The sequence below is a fragment of the Protopterus annectens genome, chromosome 7.part0, assembly GCF_019279795.1.
Source record: "Protopterus annectens isolate FY-2018-M chromosome 7.part0, PAN1.0, whole genome shotgun sequence".
Classification (NCBI taxonomy): Eukaryota; Metazoa; Chordata; order Ceratodontiformes; family Protopteridae; genus Protopterus; species Protopterus annectens.
This window is the reverse complement of record NC_056739.1, coordinates 1,183,079,875-1,183,094,622: the sequence shown is the minus strand read 5'-3', so window position 1 is coordinate 1,183,094,622 and position 14,748 is coordinate 1,183,079,875. Positions and strand designations below refer to the sequence as shown.

At 36.5% G+C, this 14,748-nt stretch overlaps 1 protein-coding gene across 3 annotated transcripts in view; it reads right to left on the bottom strand.

The window, feature by feature from the left end:
* Positions 1-14,748, bottom strand: part of MST1 (macrophage stimulating 1) — a 442,641-nt gene that overhangs the window by 128,524 nt on the left and 299,369 nt on the right. For 2 of the 3 annotated variants that reach the window (XM_044077787.1, XM_044077788.1), the window contains exons 12-13: positions 13,086-13,121; positions 1,317-1,428 (exon numbers count right to left, since the gene is read on the bottom strand). In XM_044077787.1, the coding sequence (XP_043933722.1) occupies positions 1,317-1,428; positions 13,086-13,121 (148 nt within the window). The remainder of the gene's footprint in view (positions 1-1,316; positions 1,429-13,085; positions 13,122-14,748) is intronic. The other variant, XM_044077790.1, reaches the window with a different exon arrangement.

Here is a 14,748-nt window from a genome sequence, read left to right as displayed (position 1 = left end):
GTATTTGCAGACAAACCTGAGCATTGTCCTCTAGCACTCGGCAAGCAGGGTATAAACTGTAGCAATAGTTTGCTATATTTGTAGCAAGTGGTTTGCTACAGGTTTTTAAAAAGGAATTTTTTTAACTAAAACATGAGCTCCATAGCGCTCCATGCAGGCAGGGTACAAACTGTAGCAAAATATTTGTAATACTATGTTGTTACTGTAAGTGAGTAATCAAACTGATTTTTTTCTGATGTAAACCAGCATTATTAGGAAATATTATGTTACATATGAAATTAAAAGTCCATATCAAACCACATGGTAGTGGTATGAGAACTGGAGCAGGGGAGGGAGTCACCCTTAACATTTATATGTATGAAGGCTAAAATGACTCCAGGTGGCAGTGCTAACCAGTGGCTCCCACCTTCTTTTTCTCAACCTATGCTTCTCCTGCTGCAGCTAATAAAAATGCATGCATACAACTATTCCCAGTACATCACCAAGATTAATTTGCTACCTCATATGTGACCACTCCTTGCTCAAATGCTGTAGCAACATAGCACTAATAGGAGGCTACACCTGTATGCTCCACCTCCCCCTTTCCTTCTCTCCTCAACACACAGCAGTAGTACTAAAGTTAGCAGCAGAGATGCAGTCCATACAGTTATGACCTAAAAAGTACAGATTGTTTAAATATCAGATTATGGAACAAATGCATTCAAGCACATCTTCCACTATAAAATGCTGTCCCTTATAGTTATAATTATATCTGAATTATGTATTTCTTTTCTTTCTAGATTATGATTTCTTCTGTGCATGTCAACCATCAAGCCTTGCCCGGGGGTATTTAGCCTATTCACCCCTTTGCTGCTGTGAGGATAGGAGTGATCAAAATACATGCTTAGGCTCTAATCCCTGCCCAGTGATGAGACTCATTCCCTGCAGAGTCTCTGTGTATATGAGCATGCTCCCACTCACACCAAGTCCATATCTCTAGTCCAGGCAATTTCAGTGCCTCGTATACCTCAGTTTGTTACCTGGTGATCAGTGGACCATAACAAGCATTCCCTCCCCCACCTCATGGGATGGTAGAACCAATATAAGATGCTCATTCCCATCTTCTTCCATCCAGTTCTGCCAGAGCCAAAGCCACTACCTGAACTTAGGTTATCTGGGTCATAGTCAGGGCTTCAACTTTGTATGCCACAGCTGAGCTAGCACTGTCCCTTACATTCTACACTTAAAGATAAACTGTGAGTCAAGCCTATGTTTCTTGCATATTAACAAACTGCATTGTAGTCAGTGTTGTAGGAAGTTCTCAATCAGCACCTAACCTGTTACGTAAGCTAATAGTCCAGGGAGAGTTCCCTGGAATTCCTCCAACTATTCGAGCTCTGTTGTCCATGCGATCAGACCTCTTCCCACACTCATCAAATTCAATCTTCTCTGTAACAAAGTTAAACAGAAACAGTTAATGAAAAGGATAGCATTATTTTTCATTTGTTATCAAGAATACAGATGGGTGTGGTAGTACAAAGGAGGATTTCAACAACTCTGCTTTAAAGAAATCTTAGTGAACACAATCTCAGTCTAAATTCACTGCATACAGTTCAAATACAGCTTCTGCTTTATGTAAACCACCTACAGCTGTCACAATACCAGTTCCAGTGGCACTTCACAAGGCTCCAAGGGCAAACACAGACTGGTACACAGGTCAGATTCAATTTCCTGTGGACACATTAATTTTATCTACCAATGCACCTAAACCAACTGCAATGTTCACACATGCAGGCCAATTTTAGTTTTCATTTCATTGCAACAAAATACAAATTCCACTATACCATTTCTTACTGCTTTGCTCATTGCTTGCTGTAGAAATACATATTAGACAGCACTTGGGTCAGAAAATAAATAATATTTATAACACCAGGGTCAGATAGAACTTACACTATACCCAGTCTAAATGTAGTTCCCACTAGATCAAAACCACCTGTAGCTTCCACTACATCATGTCCAACTTCAGCTTACATTACATCACAACCAGCTGCTGCTCCTATTACATCACAATGATCTCTTATTTGGCATATATAGTTGGGGGGGTTGAAATACTGTGCTTTGTGTGATGATCGGAATGCTGGGCACTCATTCCTTTCATTAGGTAAGTTGTTCATTGAAGTGAACACTCACTGATGTGAATGTTCACTGTATTAGGTTCGATGAATGAAGGCTCATGGAAGTGAACCTTCGATGAACTGATATAGACTCCGTCAAAACAAAATAATAGTAAGTGGTGTAAAGACTCACAGTGGGACTGAGTGCAGGAGTGGCTCACTGGTGAATAAGGAAAAAAGTCAAAAGACAGTAATGAGTAACAGTGCCACAGCATAGACAAAAACTGCCCAAATGTGTGGATCTCAAGGGAGAATAATGTTTTTAATTGAGACATGGGACACAGAGGAATAAGACCAGAATGTAAATACATCAGGAAGCTATACAGCTGTTTGCAAGGATGGAGATGCAGTATATGTAAATGTAGCACTTCAAGAAAGGGGAAGGATAAAGGTGGCAGGAAGGGAGAAGGAAGGGATGACAAGTCACCTTAGAATACATCAGCAACTAAGGTGAAGGTTAAGTAATGGGAAGAAGGTGATGGTCATACTGACAAGACAGCAGATCTGATTCTATACACAAGAGCAAGAGAGAAGGTAGAAACTAGTACCTTTTCAGTTAGTCTTAAGTTTTAAGGCAAATCATGAAATCAGTACCGAAGCAAAGAATTTAAGAATATATAGATGTCAGTGGGTCACAGAACCCTAGGAAGGATGGAATGAGCGCATGAAGCTCATGTCAAGCAAAATAATACAATAGAGCTTTTAGGTTAACTAGGGTATTTGTCAGAAAAGGGCTTGAATAAGTAATCTGCTTTATTTTAATTTATTTGCATTTGTTAACTTGTGGGTAAAACTGGTTCAGTGACCATTTTCACAATCCGGGCAGAAAGGAAAGGACAGTACATATAATAGTAACATAATGGCTATACATTAGAATATTTGAAAAACATATATGAGAAGACTATCAAAGGTGAACTTCTAGCAGAGAATAACAGAGACAAAAGTAACACCTTACAAATTTATACACTTAAGATACACACAGCAAGACTGCAGATAGCTCACTTTAAGGCAGTATACATAAGTATAAGAAATAACAAAACTTTCCAGGAAAGTGGAAGGAAAAAGGATCCATCTAAAAATGATCACCATGTTTAAGTTTAATTTTCTGTGACTTTTAAAATTCACACTGTTATTAAGACCTAGGAATATACATATATTTAAAATGACTTGCCATTTGTACTCTATGTATTCTAACTCTCATGGGTTGTTGCCACACCTTTCAACCTATTGAAATATGATCTAATACCTATAAAATAAATCTTTTAAAATTCCTAAACACAATGTTAGGTATGTTTTGCTTGATAGCATAACGGTGTTCACTCATTCTGTTTCTTAACTTTCTTTGAGTCTTGAATATGTAAAATCTCTCACACAAACACTGCACTACATAAATTCTTATTCAGAGGCACAGATGTAAAGGGGATTTATATGACTTGTATGCATTAGCACAGTAAAAAAAATGTCTCCATTAGCAATGTACCTACACATGTTGTAGTTAAAATATTTGTAGGTAACTCCAGTGGCAAATTATAACGGGAGCAATTTGGGCAGCCACCAAGGGCCTGCAGCTCCAGGGTGGCTCATGGCCAGCCAAGAAAATAATTTATTTTTAAAAGTTTACAAATTTTCTTATGTTCAGTCAGATAAATCATTTTACTTAGATTCTATGTGGAACACAATAAGTGCTCAAACACTACAGGCAGCCTACAGGACTCCATCTAGTTGTAAAAAACACACTAAATAATAGGCACCCCATATATGTACCTTTATACACTTACAGGGTCTGCCTGTCATTTACACATGCACAACACAGCACAGGCCAGTGAGCTATTCAGTTCAATCACTTTATTTATTTATTCTTTTAAGTAAAGAAATATTTCTAAAAGAATGAATAAATAAATAAATAAATGCCTACAGCCCACAATGACCTACATAAAGTGCTACAGATTTCTGTTCATCATCTTTAAATGAGTCACTTGGATGGCAGTGACTGGAAAGCCCACAAATATTAAAAAGTGTCTGTGAATGGTTTGTTGATTTGAAGCACAACACCAGGTTGCAGTAACCAGTGGTATGTTTTTTAACATGCTGGCAGCAACCATATTTCTTGGTAGGAGACTAGATGTGCTGTGGATAAAAGCAACTTGCCTGCTACATTTGCTCTGTTTAAGGTCTGGCATTAAAGGCTAGTCTGCATTTGTGTGAAATAAACTGGAATCTTTACACATTCATTTTATTATGCTGACAGGCAACCAGATGGAGGTCTAGCTGTGCTGTGAGAGAAAACTCTTTGCTCAATTGAAAGTCTGACAGTAAGGAGTAGTGGGCATTTGTGTGAACTAAATTGGAATATTTACTCTTTCTTTTTTAATATTCTGGCAGGCAACCAGAAGTAGGGTTATCTATACTGTGGGTAAAAAAATGTAACTTGCCCTCTTTAGTTGCTTAGTTTAATATCTGGCATTAAGGGCTAGTGTGAATTTGATGTGAAATGAACTGGAATATTAATTCTCTCTCACTCTTTTTTCCAATATGCTGGTAGGTAACTATATTGGGGGTAGCTGTTTAGTAGATAAAAGTAATTTGCTCTCTGCATTTGCTCAGTTTAAAGTCTTGCATTAAGGACTAGTGTACATGTGTGTGAAATAAATTAAAATACTTATTCTCTCTTTGAGGTGGCTAGCTATACTGTGGATGAAAGCAACTTGTCTTCTTTCTTTGATTAGATTAAAGCCTGGAATTAAGAAATAGTGTCCATTTGCATGAAATACATTTGAATGTTCACTCTTTTTAATATGCTGACAGGCAACCAGATGGGGAGGGGGGGCTGTGCTGTGGATGAAAGTAACTTGCCATCTTGATTTGATCAGTTTAAAATCTAGCACTAAGAGCTAATATACAGTTGTATGAAATAAATTATGAATACTTACTGTCTCTTTTTAATATGTTGGTGGGCAACTTGATTGGGACTAGCTGTGCTGTCCATGAACATGCTGTCTTCATTTGCTAAGTTTAAGGTCTCTCATTAAAGGCTAGTCAGCATTTGTGTCAAATAAATTTGAATATTTATTGTCTCTTTTATGAGGGGATCTCACTGTGCTGTGGATGTAAAGAAAATACCCTCTTTATTTGCTCAGTTTAAATTTTGGAATTAGATGCAGTGTGCATTTGTATAAAATAAATTGATAATATGTACTCTTTATTAATATGTTGCTTGACAATTTGATGGGGGTGCTAGCTGTGCTGTGGACGAAAGTGACTTCTTTCTTAATTTGCTCTGTTTAAAAGGGTTGGTGTACATTTGTGTGAAATAAACTGGAATATTTACTCTTTAAAAACACCCTTGCAAATCACCAGATTTGGTCAGGGGCTGTCTATTTTGTAGATAAAAGCAACTTTCCCCCTTTTCATTTGCTCTACTTAAGTTCTAGAATTAAGGGCTAGTGTGCATTTGTATGAAATACATTAGAATGTTTATGCTCCGGCCAAACTTGTCTGAAACAAATTACAATTGTGTCATATTTCACAGAGTGCCCTTTCCTTTGCTTAATATTTTGTATGTAACTTACTCCAGGCTTTACAGGACTAGTGTGCATTTGTATGAGCTAAACTAGACTATTTATTCTCTGGGTGCTGTTTATGTGAAACCAAGTTATAACTGTTCCTGATTTTGCATAATGTCCCTGACATTTCCTCATATTGTGGTCTGTGCCATATAAAATTTGTGTTTTTCTGGCAAGTTATTGAAAACTGCAGTCACTAAATGAGGGAGGCACTGGATATAAATGAAAGAAACTTACTGCTTTGTCATTTGTTCAGCTTGCATTTTGGCTTTACATGATTAGTGTGCATTGCAATGAAATAAGTTGGAATATTTACTCTCTGGGTACTGTTTTTTATGAAATCAGTATGATACTGTTCCTGATTTTGCAGAATATCCCTGAGTTTGCTCACAGTTTTGTCTGTGCCTCAAAATGTATTATTTTCCTGCAAACTGTTGTAGGGGTGGCTGTGAAAGAAATAAACTTACTCCATGCCATTTTCTCAGATTATAGTCCGGTTTTGCAGGACTAGTAGGCATTTGTATGAAATAAGTTTGGCACTGTTAGTGTGGAACCAAGTCAAAACTATCCCTGATATTGCAGAATGTCTTTGATTTTGCCTCAGTTTGATCTGTTTCTAGTAAAATCCGTTGTTTTCTGGTAAATCAATGTGGACTTCAGTCATCAAATAATAAACATTTGAGTCTCTGGCTCATGTCTGATAACTGATACGAAGACATATGCTACAGAAAACACATGCCAATATAAAATTGTTTATTGTTGCAATTTTTTGAATATATATGGGGGTAGTATTTAAACTCTTGTCTTTGATTTGGACACTTTGCCCCTTATTATCTTTTGCCTTTGACTCTCATTCCTGTACTATGAGGTTGATGAGGTATAAACAGCAAAGTGGTCATAATTGCTGGGTCAAGGTAGAAACAGTTTGTGGATGAAAGTAAATGCTCTTCTTGCCATTTTCTCAGTTAATGATCAGGATTAATGTGCATTTATGTGAAATAAGCTGAAGTACTTGTGGGCTGAATACTATTTATGTGAAACAAAATTGAAATCAGATAGCTCCTGACTGTCAACAAGTTTGTTGAATACTCCCCAATTTTGCCTCATATATTTGGTTTGTTCCTCATTCAATTTATATCCTGGCATTTGAGTTTTAGACTTCATGTTCTTCAAAAAATGCATGCTACTGCAAAAACTTTTTTCTAGCAACTTTAAGTATATAACAGCAGTATTTAAAACCCTTTCTTGATTCAGGGTCTTTGCCCTTCATTATCTATCTATCTATCTATCTATCTATCTATCTATCTATCTATCTATCTATCTATCATTCTGTCTATCTATTAGTGCATGTTTACAGTAAAAGTCCAACTGAGCACAAACAAGTGTCCACTTTTCAGAGGAAGCCTGGGGAGAAAAGCTCCAAAAATTGTCATGGAATACACAGATATATATTAATAATATATACATGTAGTAGTTTTGCAAGTTCAGGAGTAAATTAATGGTTCAGGACTTACAATAGATAATATATACTATGAAGAAATTTTGTAGTGCAGTGCCAGTATATGCAGTGAAGTCTAGTTTTTTTATTACAATAGTTTTGATTTTTTATATACAGTATAGTACAATAGTTTCACCTTTCTATATATATATATATATATATATATATATATATATATATATATATATATATATATATATATATATAAAATACACATCATAGAGTACAGTAACAAATCAACAAATAAACAATTTTGATTACACTGTACAAGCAAGTGTATTTAAGTATGTAGCCCATTTATATAATGTAAAAGACAGAGTAGAAGATATCTGGGAAGGTTATGCTAGGGGAAGACGGCAGTCATCTGGGAGTAGAGTAGGAGTGGAGCCAGGAGTCCTTAAGATATTAAGTTTTAATTTAAAGATCCAGTGGTACTGGATCTGTTTAAGGACCAGAGGCAGGGAGCTCCACATACTGAACACATATGAGGAGTATAAGGAGTCATGGACTGAATTGTGTGCTTTGGAAGTTTGAAGGACAGCCTGACCTGCAGAGCATAATGGCCTGTTTAGAGAGTAATGTTGTAATACATTAGGTAGGGTTGGGCATTAATCAGCCCTGTTGAGAAGGTTACATGAAGATCCTAACTGTGAAAGATGTAAGGAGTGTAATAACTCTAGCTATGAAAGTTGTTTAAGAGCTAAGCCATGATAGTATTATAGTGCAAATTATTGGTGATTTTAACTATTTTACTGTAGCATTGATCGAAGATGAAGGCTAGCATGGCTTGTAAATTAACCAGTATTAGGGGAGAGAACAGAAGAGTTGGAAGTAAGGAAGTAGATGCTATATGTTTTCTTGTTGCAGGAGTGAGATAAGGTTTGATCCTGTACAGTGCGCCAAGTTTTTGATTTACTTTTATGACTACTTCCCTTACATTGTTATCAGATAATCAGGTTTTCATCAATACTGATCCCTAGCAGTTTTGCATAAGATACTAGTTCAATCTGGATGTGATTTAATGAGGTTAACAGAAATACAGGTTTTTGTTCAGCATGCTTCTTTGGGGATAAATATGATTAGTTTTCATTTTTGGGATTTAAAAACAGTTGAGAGGTAGACAGCCATGTTTCAATAGGTGTAAACGATTCTTGTGAAATTTGTTGTACTGTGTTTAGCTTACTGGCAGAGCATAAAGGAATCGAGTCATCAGCACAATGCACAATGGCAGTATGTTTGCTGTCTTTATGGAGATCATTTATGAATATGCTGAAGAGTGGTGGCCCAGGAATGGCTTCTTGAGGGACCCCAATTTATAAATGGACAATGGAGGAGTAGGAGATTGTCCATTTTACAGACTGAGATTTCCCAGTGAGATAGCTTTCAAACAATGAGAGGGAAGGGGGTATCAAGTCCAACAGTAGAGTCTGTGAATGAGCAAAGTATAGCAGACTATGTTCAAAGCTTTTGAAAGGTCAAGTAAAAGTGCTGATACCCAATTGCCTTTATTTCTGATTTGATTTATGCAATATATGAAGCAAAGAATGACTGACATGGTACTGTGGTGTGGCTGAAAACCATGTTGGGTTGGAGATAGAATATTTTTGCCCAGAATGAACTTAAGGAGTTGTGAGTATTTGCATTTCTCTAATAATTTAGATAAAGGAGATAGGATGGTGATTAGTCTGTAGCTGGAGACATCAGTTGAATTGCCTCCTTTGTGCAATGGTATAACATAAGATTTCTTCCACAGGGCAGGGACATACTTTTCTTCTGCAGTTTTAGGAACACAGAGGTGGGATTACCTGGGGCAAAAGTGGTAGGGTTTTAGCTCTGTAAGTATTTTTTTGATAGTGGAGGTGGAGACTGGATTAACAGAAAAAAATATATTATGAGTGCTGTTGGTTGTGGGTTTGTAGCTGTTGCAGGAGTAGAGTTTTGCATAAGAGAGATTACCACCTGTATGAAATGCTGATTAAATTTAGAGGCTATATTTGGCTTTGTCATGATTCTTACTGTAAGTGATTCAGAGGAATTATGTTTTACCACAGTCAGATGTGGCATACAAGCAAAGTGCCTATAACTACTGCTTTGGGTTGGGGTGACTGTGGATAAAAGCAACTTATTTTCTTATAGACTTCTCAGTGTATATAGTCTTGCTTTGCAGGACTAATGTGTATTTATATAAAATAATTTGGAATAAGTTGAAATACCTGTGCTACTATGCATTTGTGTGAACAAAATTGAAATGCATTATTGTGTCAAGAATTATTAATTTTACTACAGTCATACATATGAGATGTACTCTGTCAATAATAGGGCTAGGATTGCTGAGTATGGGGGCTGTCTCTGGATCAGAATTGCTTAGCTTGCAGTCACAATCAAGTTAAACAGCCATTAGTCTGGCTTTGCAGGTCCAGTGTGCATTTGTATAAAGCAAGTATGAAAACTTTACTGTGGCCATTTTTTTATCTAAACCAGACATTTGAAGTATAGACAGTGAAGTGACTGTAAGTGATATGTATGGACTTAGGTGGCTGATAATAACAGCAGTTAAAATGAATTTATATCAGGAAGATGAATCCAAAAGATTTACCAAAAAAGTGTATGAGGATGGAGAGCCCATGGCCTGAAAACCACCCAGGACCCAATGTACTCTTAATCTGCCACTAAGTACCATCTTCAACTTGGTGTCACGTACTTTTATTAAAAAAAAACAAAACACCTTTTAAGTTATTTAAAGAAAAGGAAGCTAAAACATGGTGACTGTGTTTAGGACAAATACCCCTTTAAGAGGCATTTGGTTTAGAATAAGATTACATGATTCTTAAATGTTATATAATATGGAGTATTTGTGTTTGAAAATCAGTCTGGTGATGTCTCAGTACTTATTTTCTAAAGTGATACTGATTTATTAAAGTTTGTTAGTATTTTATGTTATTTTTATATCTTTAATTTCTTCTGATTTCTTGGAAAATATTGTTTCTTCTTTACCTGTGAATATACTTTCATCTAGGAAATGTTTGGAGCATCATTCCCTTAGCTCTTCCTTTACAGTGGAAGAAGGGGACCAAGAGGTAGATTTGACTATATGTGCCCTTGGTGTGGAAGTAATGTAAGTGTTAGAGAGAGTGGATTCTGTATACAAAAATAACAAAAAAAAACTAACAGCAGTAAACTAACATCAAGAATCATAGCCAGAGTACTGCAATGTAAGCTACTAGTGTAGTTGTCCAAGTACATAAGGAAAGTGAAAGTGGAGATACTTTTAACAATGAGGAGTTTGTTAAATCAATACTGGGGGAGATGGTATTTATCCTTTGATAATGATATTTCTGCACCAGAGGGTGTGCCAGATGTAATTCTAGATCTCAACAAGTATTGGAATGTAACAGATTTTTTTCCACTGTTGGGCCATTTTTGAGTTAGTATATATAGGTACCCAGCTTGAGAACAGAAAAGTCCCAAGGCGTCTGAGGATCACTAAAACTCTCACTGGTGATCATTATTCAGAAGACTTTCTTGAAGCACTGCATATAATTAATGAAAATGCAGGTTCTTCTCATTTAGAACTTCTTATTGACTATCATACAAAAGAGGCCAGTGAACATGCATATTGTCATTACTACAGACAAAATAAGACAAGCAGCTTCTGGTAATGACATTACTTCACAAATGAATACCATAAAAGTAAGTTTTCAAAATAAGAGATCAAATTGAAGGTTTAAAAATAAAAGTTTAAAATGACTTCAAAACTGCACAGGAGCCATTGAGACTGAGTGGCTGGGGAGCAATCAAAAGAAGGATGCAAGGAGAGTGGGAGTGACAGATGAGAATCCACCAACACTGAACAGATTTTTTTTTTTTTTTTAGAAAGACGCCACTACAAGAGTTATGCCCCTCTAGGAGAGCACCACATTCAGGATCCGGATGGAATCAGAAAAGGTAAGGAGAAAGCCCAGATGCAACTATGGACAAGGAAAGGAAAGAAGTCCAAACAAGGGAAACTTCTTTTCCTGTACAAACAGTTCAGGTTAATCAGAGACAGGAAGACAATGGTCAGAATTATACACAGGCATGAATAGCTGTAGAGGGTTTGAACAAGGGCCAACAAAAGCAACAGATCCGGTAGCAAAATTGGCACCCTTACATACAAAGGAATAGAAGCAAGAAGAATTTTCCACAAAAGAGATGATTCCTGTGGATTTTAAAATACATAACGTATCTTCTTTCTTTTAGAGAAAATGAGATTACAGTGTTGCAAAAGTGATTCTGTTTTCTTCCTGGCTGCATATCTGGGTTAGTAACCAATATTAATGAACTGAAAGGTCATACCAGGAGACAGAACTTAAAGTTTATATTTAAAAATAATAAAGCATTGTTTATAGTGAGGATGATGCACTTAATAAGAGATTAAGTAAGCCTAGTAGCTTTAAAGCTGTACTTCATCCTACTGTAATGGAATTTGAGGGGTTCGTGAAACAGAAATAAGGCAGCTATTAAACAAGCCTACAAGACAATATTTAACCTTAATGCTAATTAGTAGAGTCGTGTGAAATTTCTAGTAAATGACCAAGCTATCAGAATAGTGAAAGCTGATAAGGCGGGGTGAGCACAAGTGTTAATGGATAAATGTATGTAATATTCCATCAATAACATAACATCTCTCTCTCTTTCTGTCTCACACACACACACCTGCATGCATGCATGCATGCACACACAAATGCACAAAATCACAATTAGGTAAAGCAATGTAAAGGTATTATTTTTCAAAATTATGTTAAGCCACTAAAACTGCAGAAAGCAAACATAAAACATAGAAAACAGAAACAAAATAATTTGTAGTTCACGGTATAATAGTATTAATTAGTGATGGGGGAATGGATTTTATAGTAGTTAAATAACTTTGCTTTTGTTAACCTGTCAGGCTTCACTATTGTGGACTAAATCACGCACTTGTGAGTAAATACTTCATAAAATATACTCCTGCTACTGATTATTGCCCAATTACTGCACAACAGCAGTGAAGTATAGTGCAAAAAATAAAGATTTTTGATTACATAAAGACAATTCAATAAAATGAATGGTAATATACTTGATCTATTATGTTACATTAAGTACATCAAAGTCATTCAAACTAGCAGGGTTTCATCAAAGTCATCAAATTCCTGAAACATCTGCAAAATGCACAAAATAAAGTGTTTTTGCAGGAGGGCAAGTACCCACTGTCCCCAGCATGAGGAGGTTGCACCACCAAATCCCTGCTGTGTGTGTGTGTGTGTGTGTGTGTGTGTGTGTGTGTGTGTGTGTGTGTGTGTGTATGTATGTATATATAGTAACTCCAAAATTGCCCAACAGTACAGTAAAGGAGAATTACCCTTTTCCCTTAAACGCCAATCCCTGCAAAAACACACATAACATAGAAACAGTGTAAGTGAATGATACAAATTCATTCACTTACACACCATAAATAGAGCATCCTGCGCACAGTAACCCACTTACCAGCATTCAAACACATCATCTTGCAAGGATGGAAACAGGTGCTAGGTGCTGGTAGACCCAGCAAAAGCATAAGGATTGAAAGATATGAAGTAAGGGGAGTGGATAAAGAAAAGAAATATTACAGAGTTACTAATCAACAGTTAATATTAAGGTGATAGTGCTTTACATCTGATGATTGTGTTAAATATCCTAAACACTGTCATGTTGCAGACTGATCCTTTACCTGTAATGCTGGTTTTGCTGCATCATAGAACTGCAGTTACATGAACACACTGATTCTTGCACATATGCATATTTGCACATACACACACCCACGCACACACATCACCATGTTACTTTCTATAAGAAATCAACTGAGAAAATGATTACCTGGATTTTCTATAATGGAGGGCTTGAGATCTCCTGCTGAAATAAAAAAATAAATAAATATACATCAACTAGAAAATGCTAATTGTTAGAAATGTACATTATTTAACATGGCTGTAGCTCCACTCTCCTTCCAATCTAGACAGACAGACAGACACAGGCACACACACACACACACACACACACACACACACACACACACACACACACACACACACACACACACACACAAGAATCACAGAGTTTTTGACTGCTTTTCATATGGTTAGTTTTTTTAGAACAGAATAGTACTAATATTAGAAGTAGTCCAACAGTGTATGAGTTCAGAAACAAACTTACATGATTTTTAACTGAAAGAGTCACCTGTAGTTGTTGCCACATCTCCTATACTTCCCTTAACAAATCTTAAATGAGTAAAACTAGAAATTGTGGAAGTGCACTGTTTTCTCACATGGCTGTTAGTTTCCTCTGAAAGAGTGCCAAACCAGAGTTGTGTGTGGCAGTACAACAGTGTATGGCAGCCTGTTGCTGTAATATTTAACTTTCATTCATTTTCACTAGCAAATGGCAAAGAGAGCACTTCGTAAGCTGTGTATACTGTGTCTATCCTTACCAAAGAACCCAGAAAGTCAAGTTTACAATCACATTCTGAATGAAGATGATAACTAGAGGCTACCTCTCTGTGTACCACCAGGGTTTATAATTCACTGGATGTTTATTTCAAGAATTATAGGACCCAAAACTTGCAAACATTAATATAACCAGCCACATTTGTCTTGGCTTGCTGTGTATATAGCTCACCGCAAATGCACAAGTCAAGACATTGATTTTCCTCAGTGTCAGGAGCAGGTACTGCTACTGCCCTTCTCAAAAATTAAATTAATTCACTCATTACACCAGCTAAAGTGTTACAATTTCCATGGCCAGCAAAGCACTACTGCTGAGTCTATCTGGTATGTGCTTCACTGTTTTTTTTTTTTTTTGAATCATGTAAAATTAGCTCTGGTTACTTGCTAGCATATCTGACACCTAAGTAAAAGTAATGTTTTTTTTTTTACTTATTTATTTATTTTATCAAAACCAATATGTTTCACAATACCTCCACACAATTACAAGCTGCATGGAAGACACATCCCATTCATGGGGGTAACCACTTGCAGTTTAACATTTCACCTACACATTGATTATGGGATCCTGATGTATTGCCTAGTCAATGAGATGGCCCATTTGATAGGTTTTCCATTAAAATTATGGACTCGTTTCAAATATTTGTATAGGAGGTATGGTTGTACCCTGCTGCCATCCAAATTTCCATACTCGAGGTACAGATATGTCCTTATTTCAAGCTATATAATGTTATGGTTCACAGATGCGGCAGGATAAGAACAGGGTAATAACATATAAGACAGACAGTGTCAATGCCACTCACCCTCACCTAGTCCACTACAGTATTGCAATGGTATTACTAGCATTGCATAGATGTATATGATAATTTAAAAAACATTACATGTTGGTATCATCACAAAAAGCAAGCCTAACCATTTGGTTAATGCATTTAGTGCCTTGTAGCTACACACCCATAGATTTCCTCCTTGTCCACCACTTATCCCAATCCCAGGCATAGTTGAATGATCAGAGTTGTGGTTTACAATCCCCTCAGATAGCA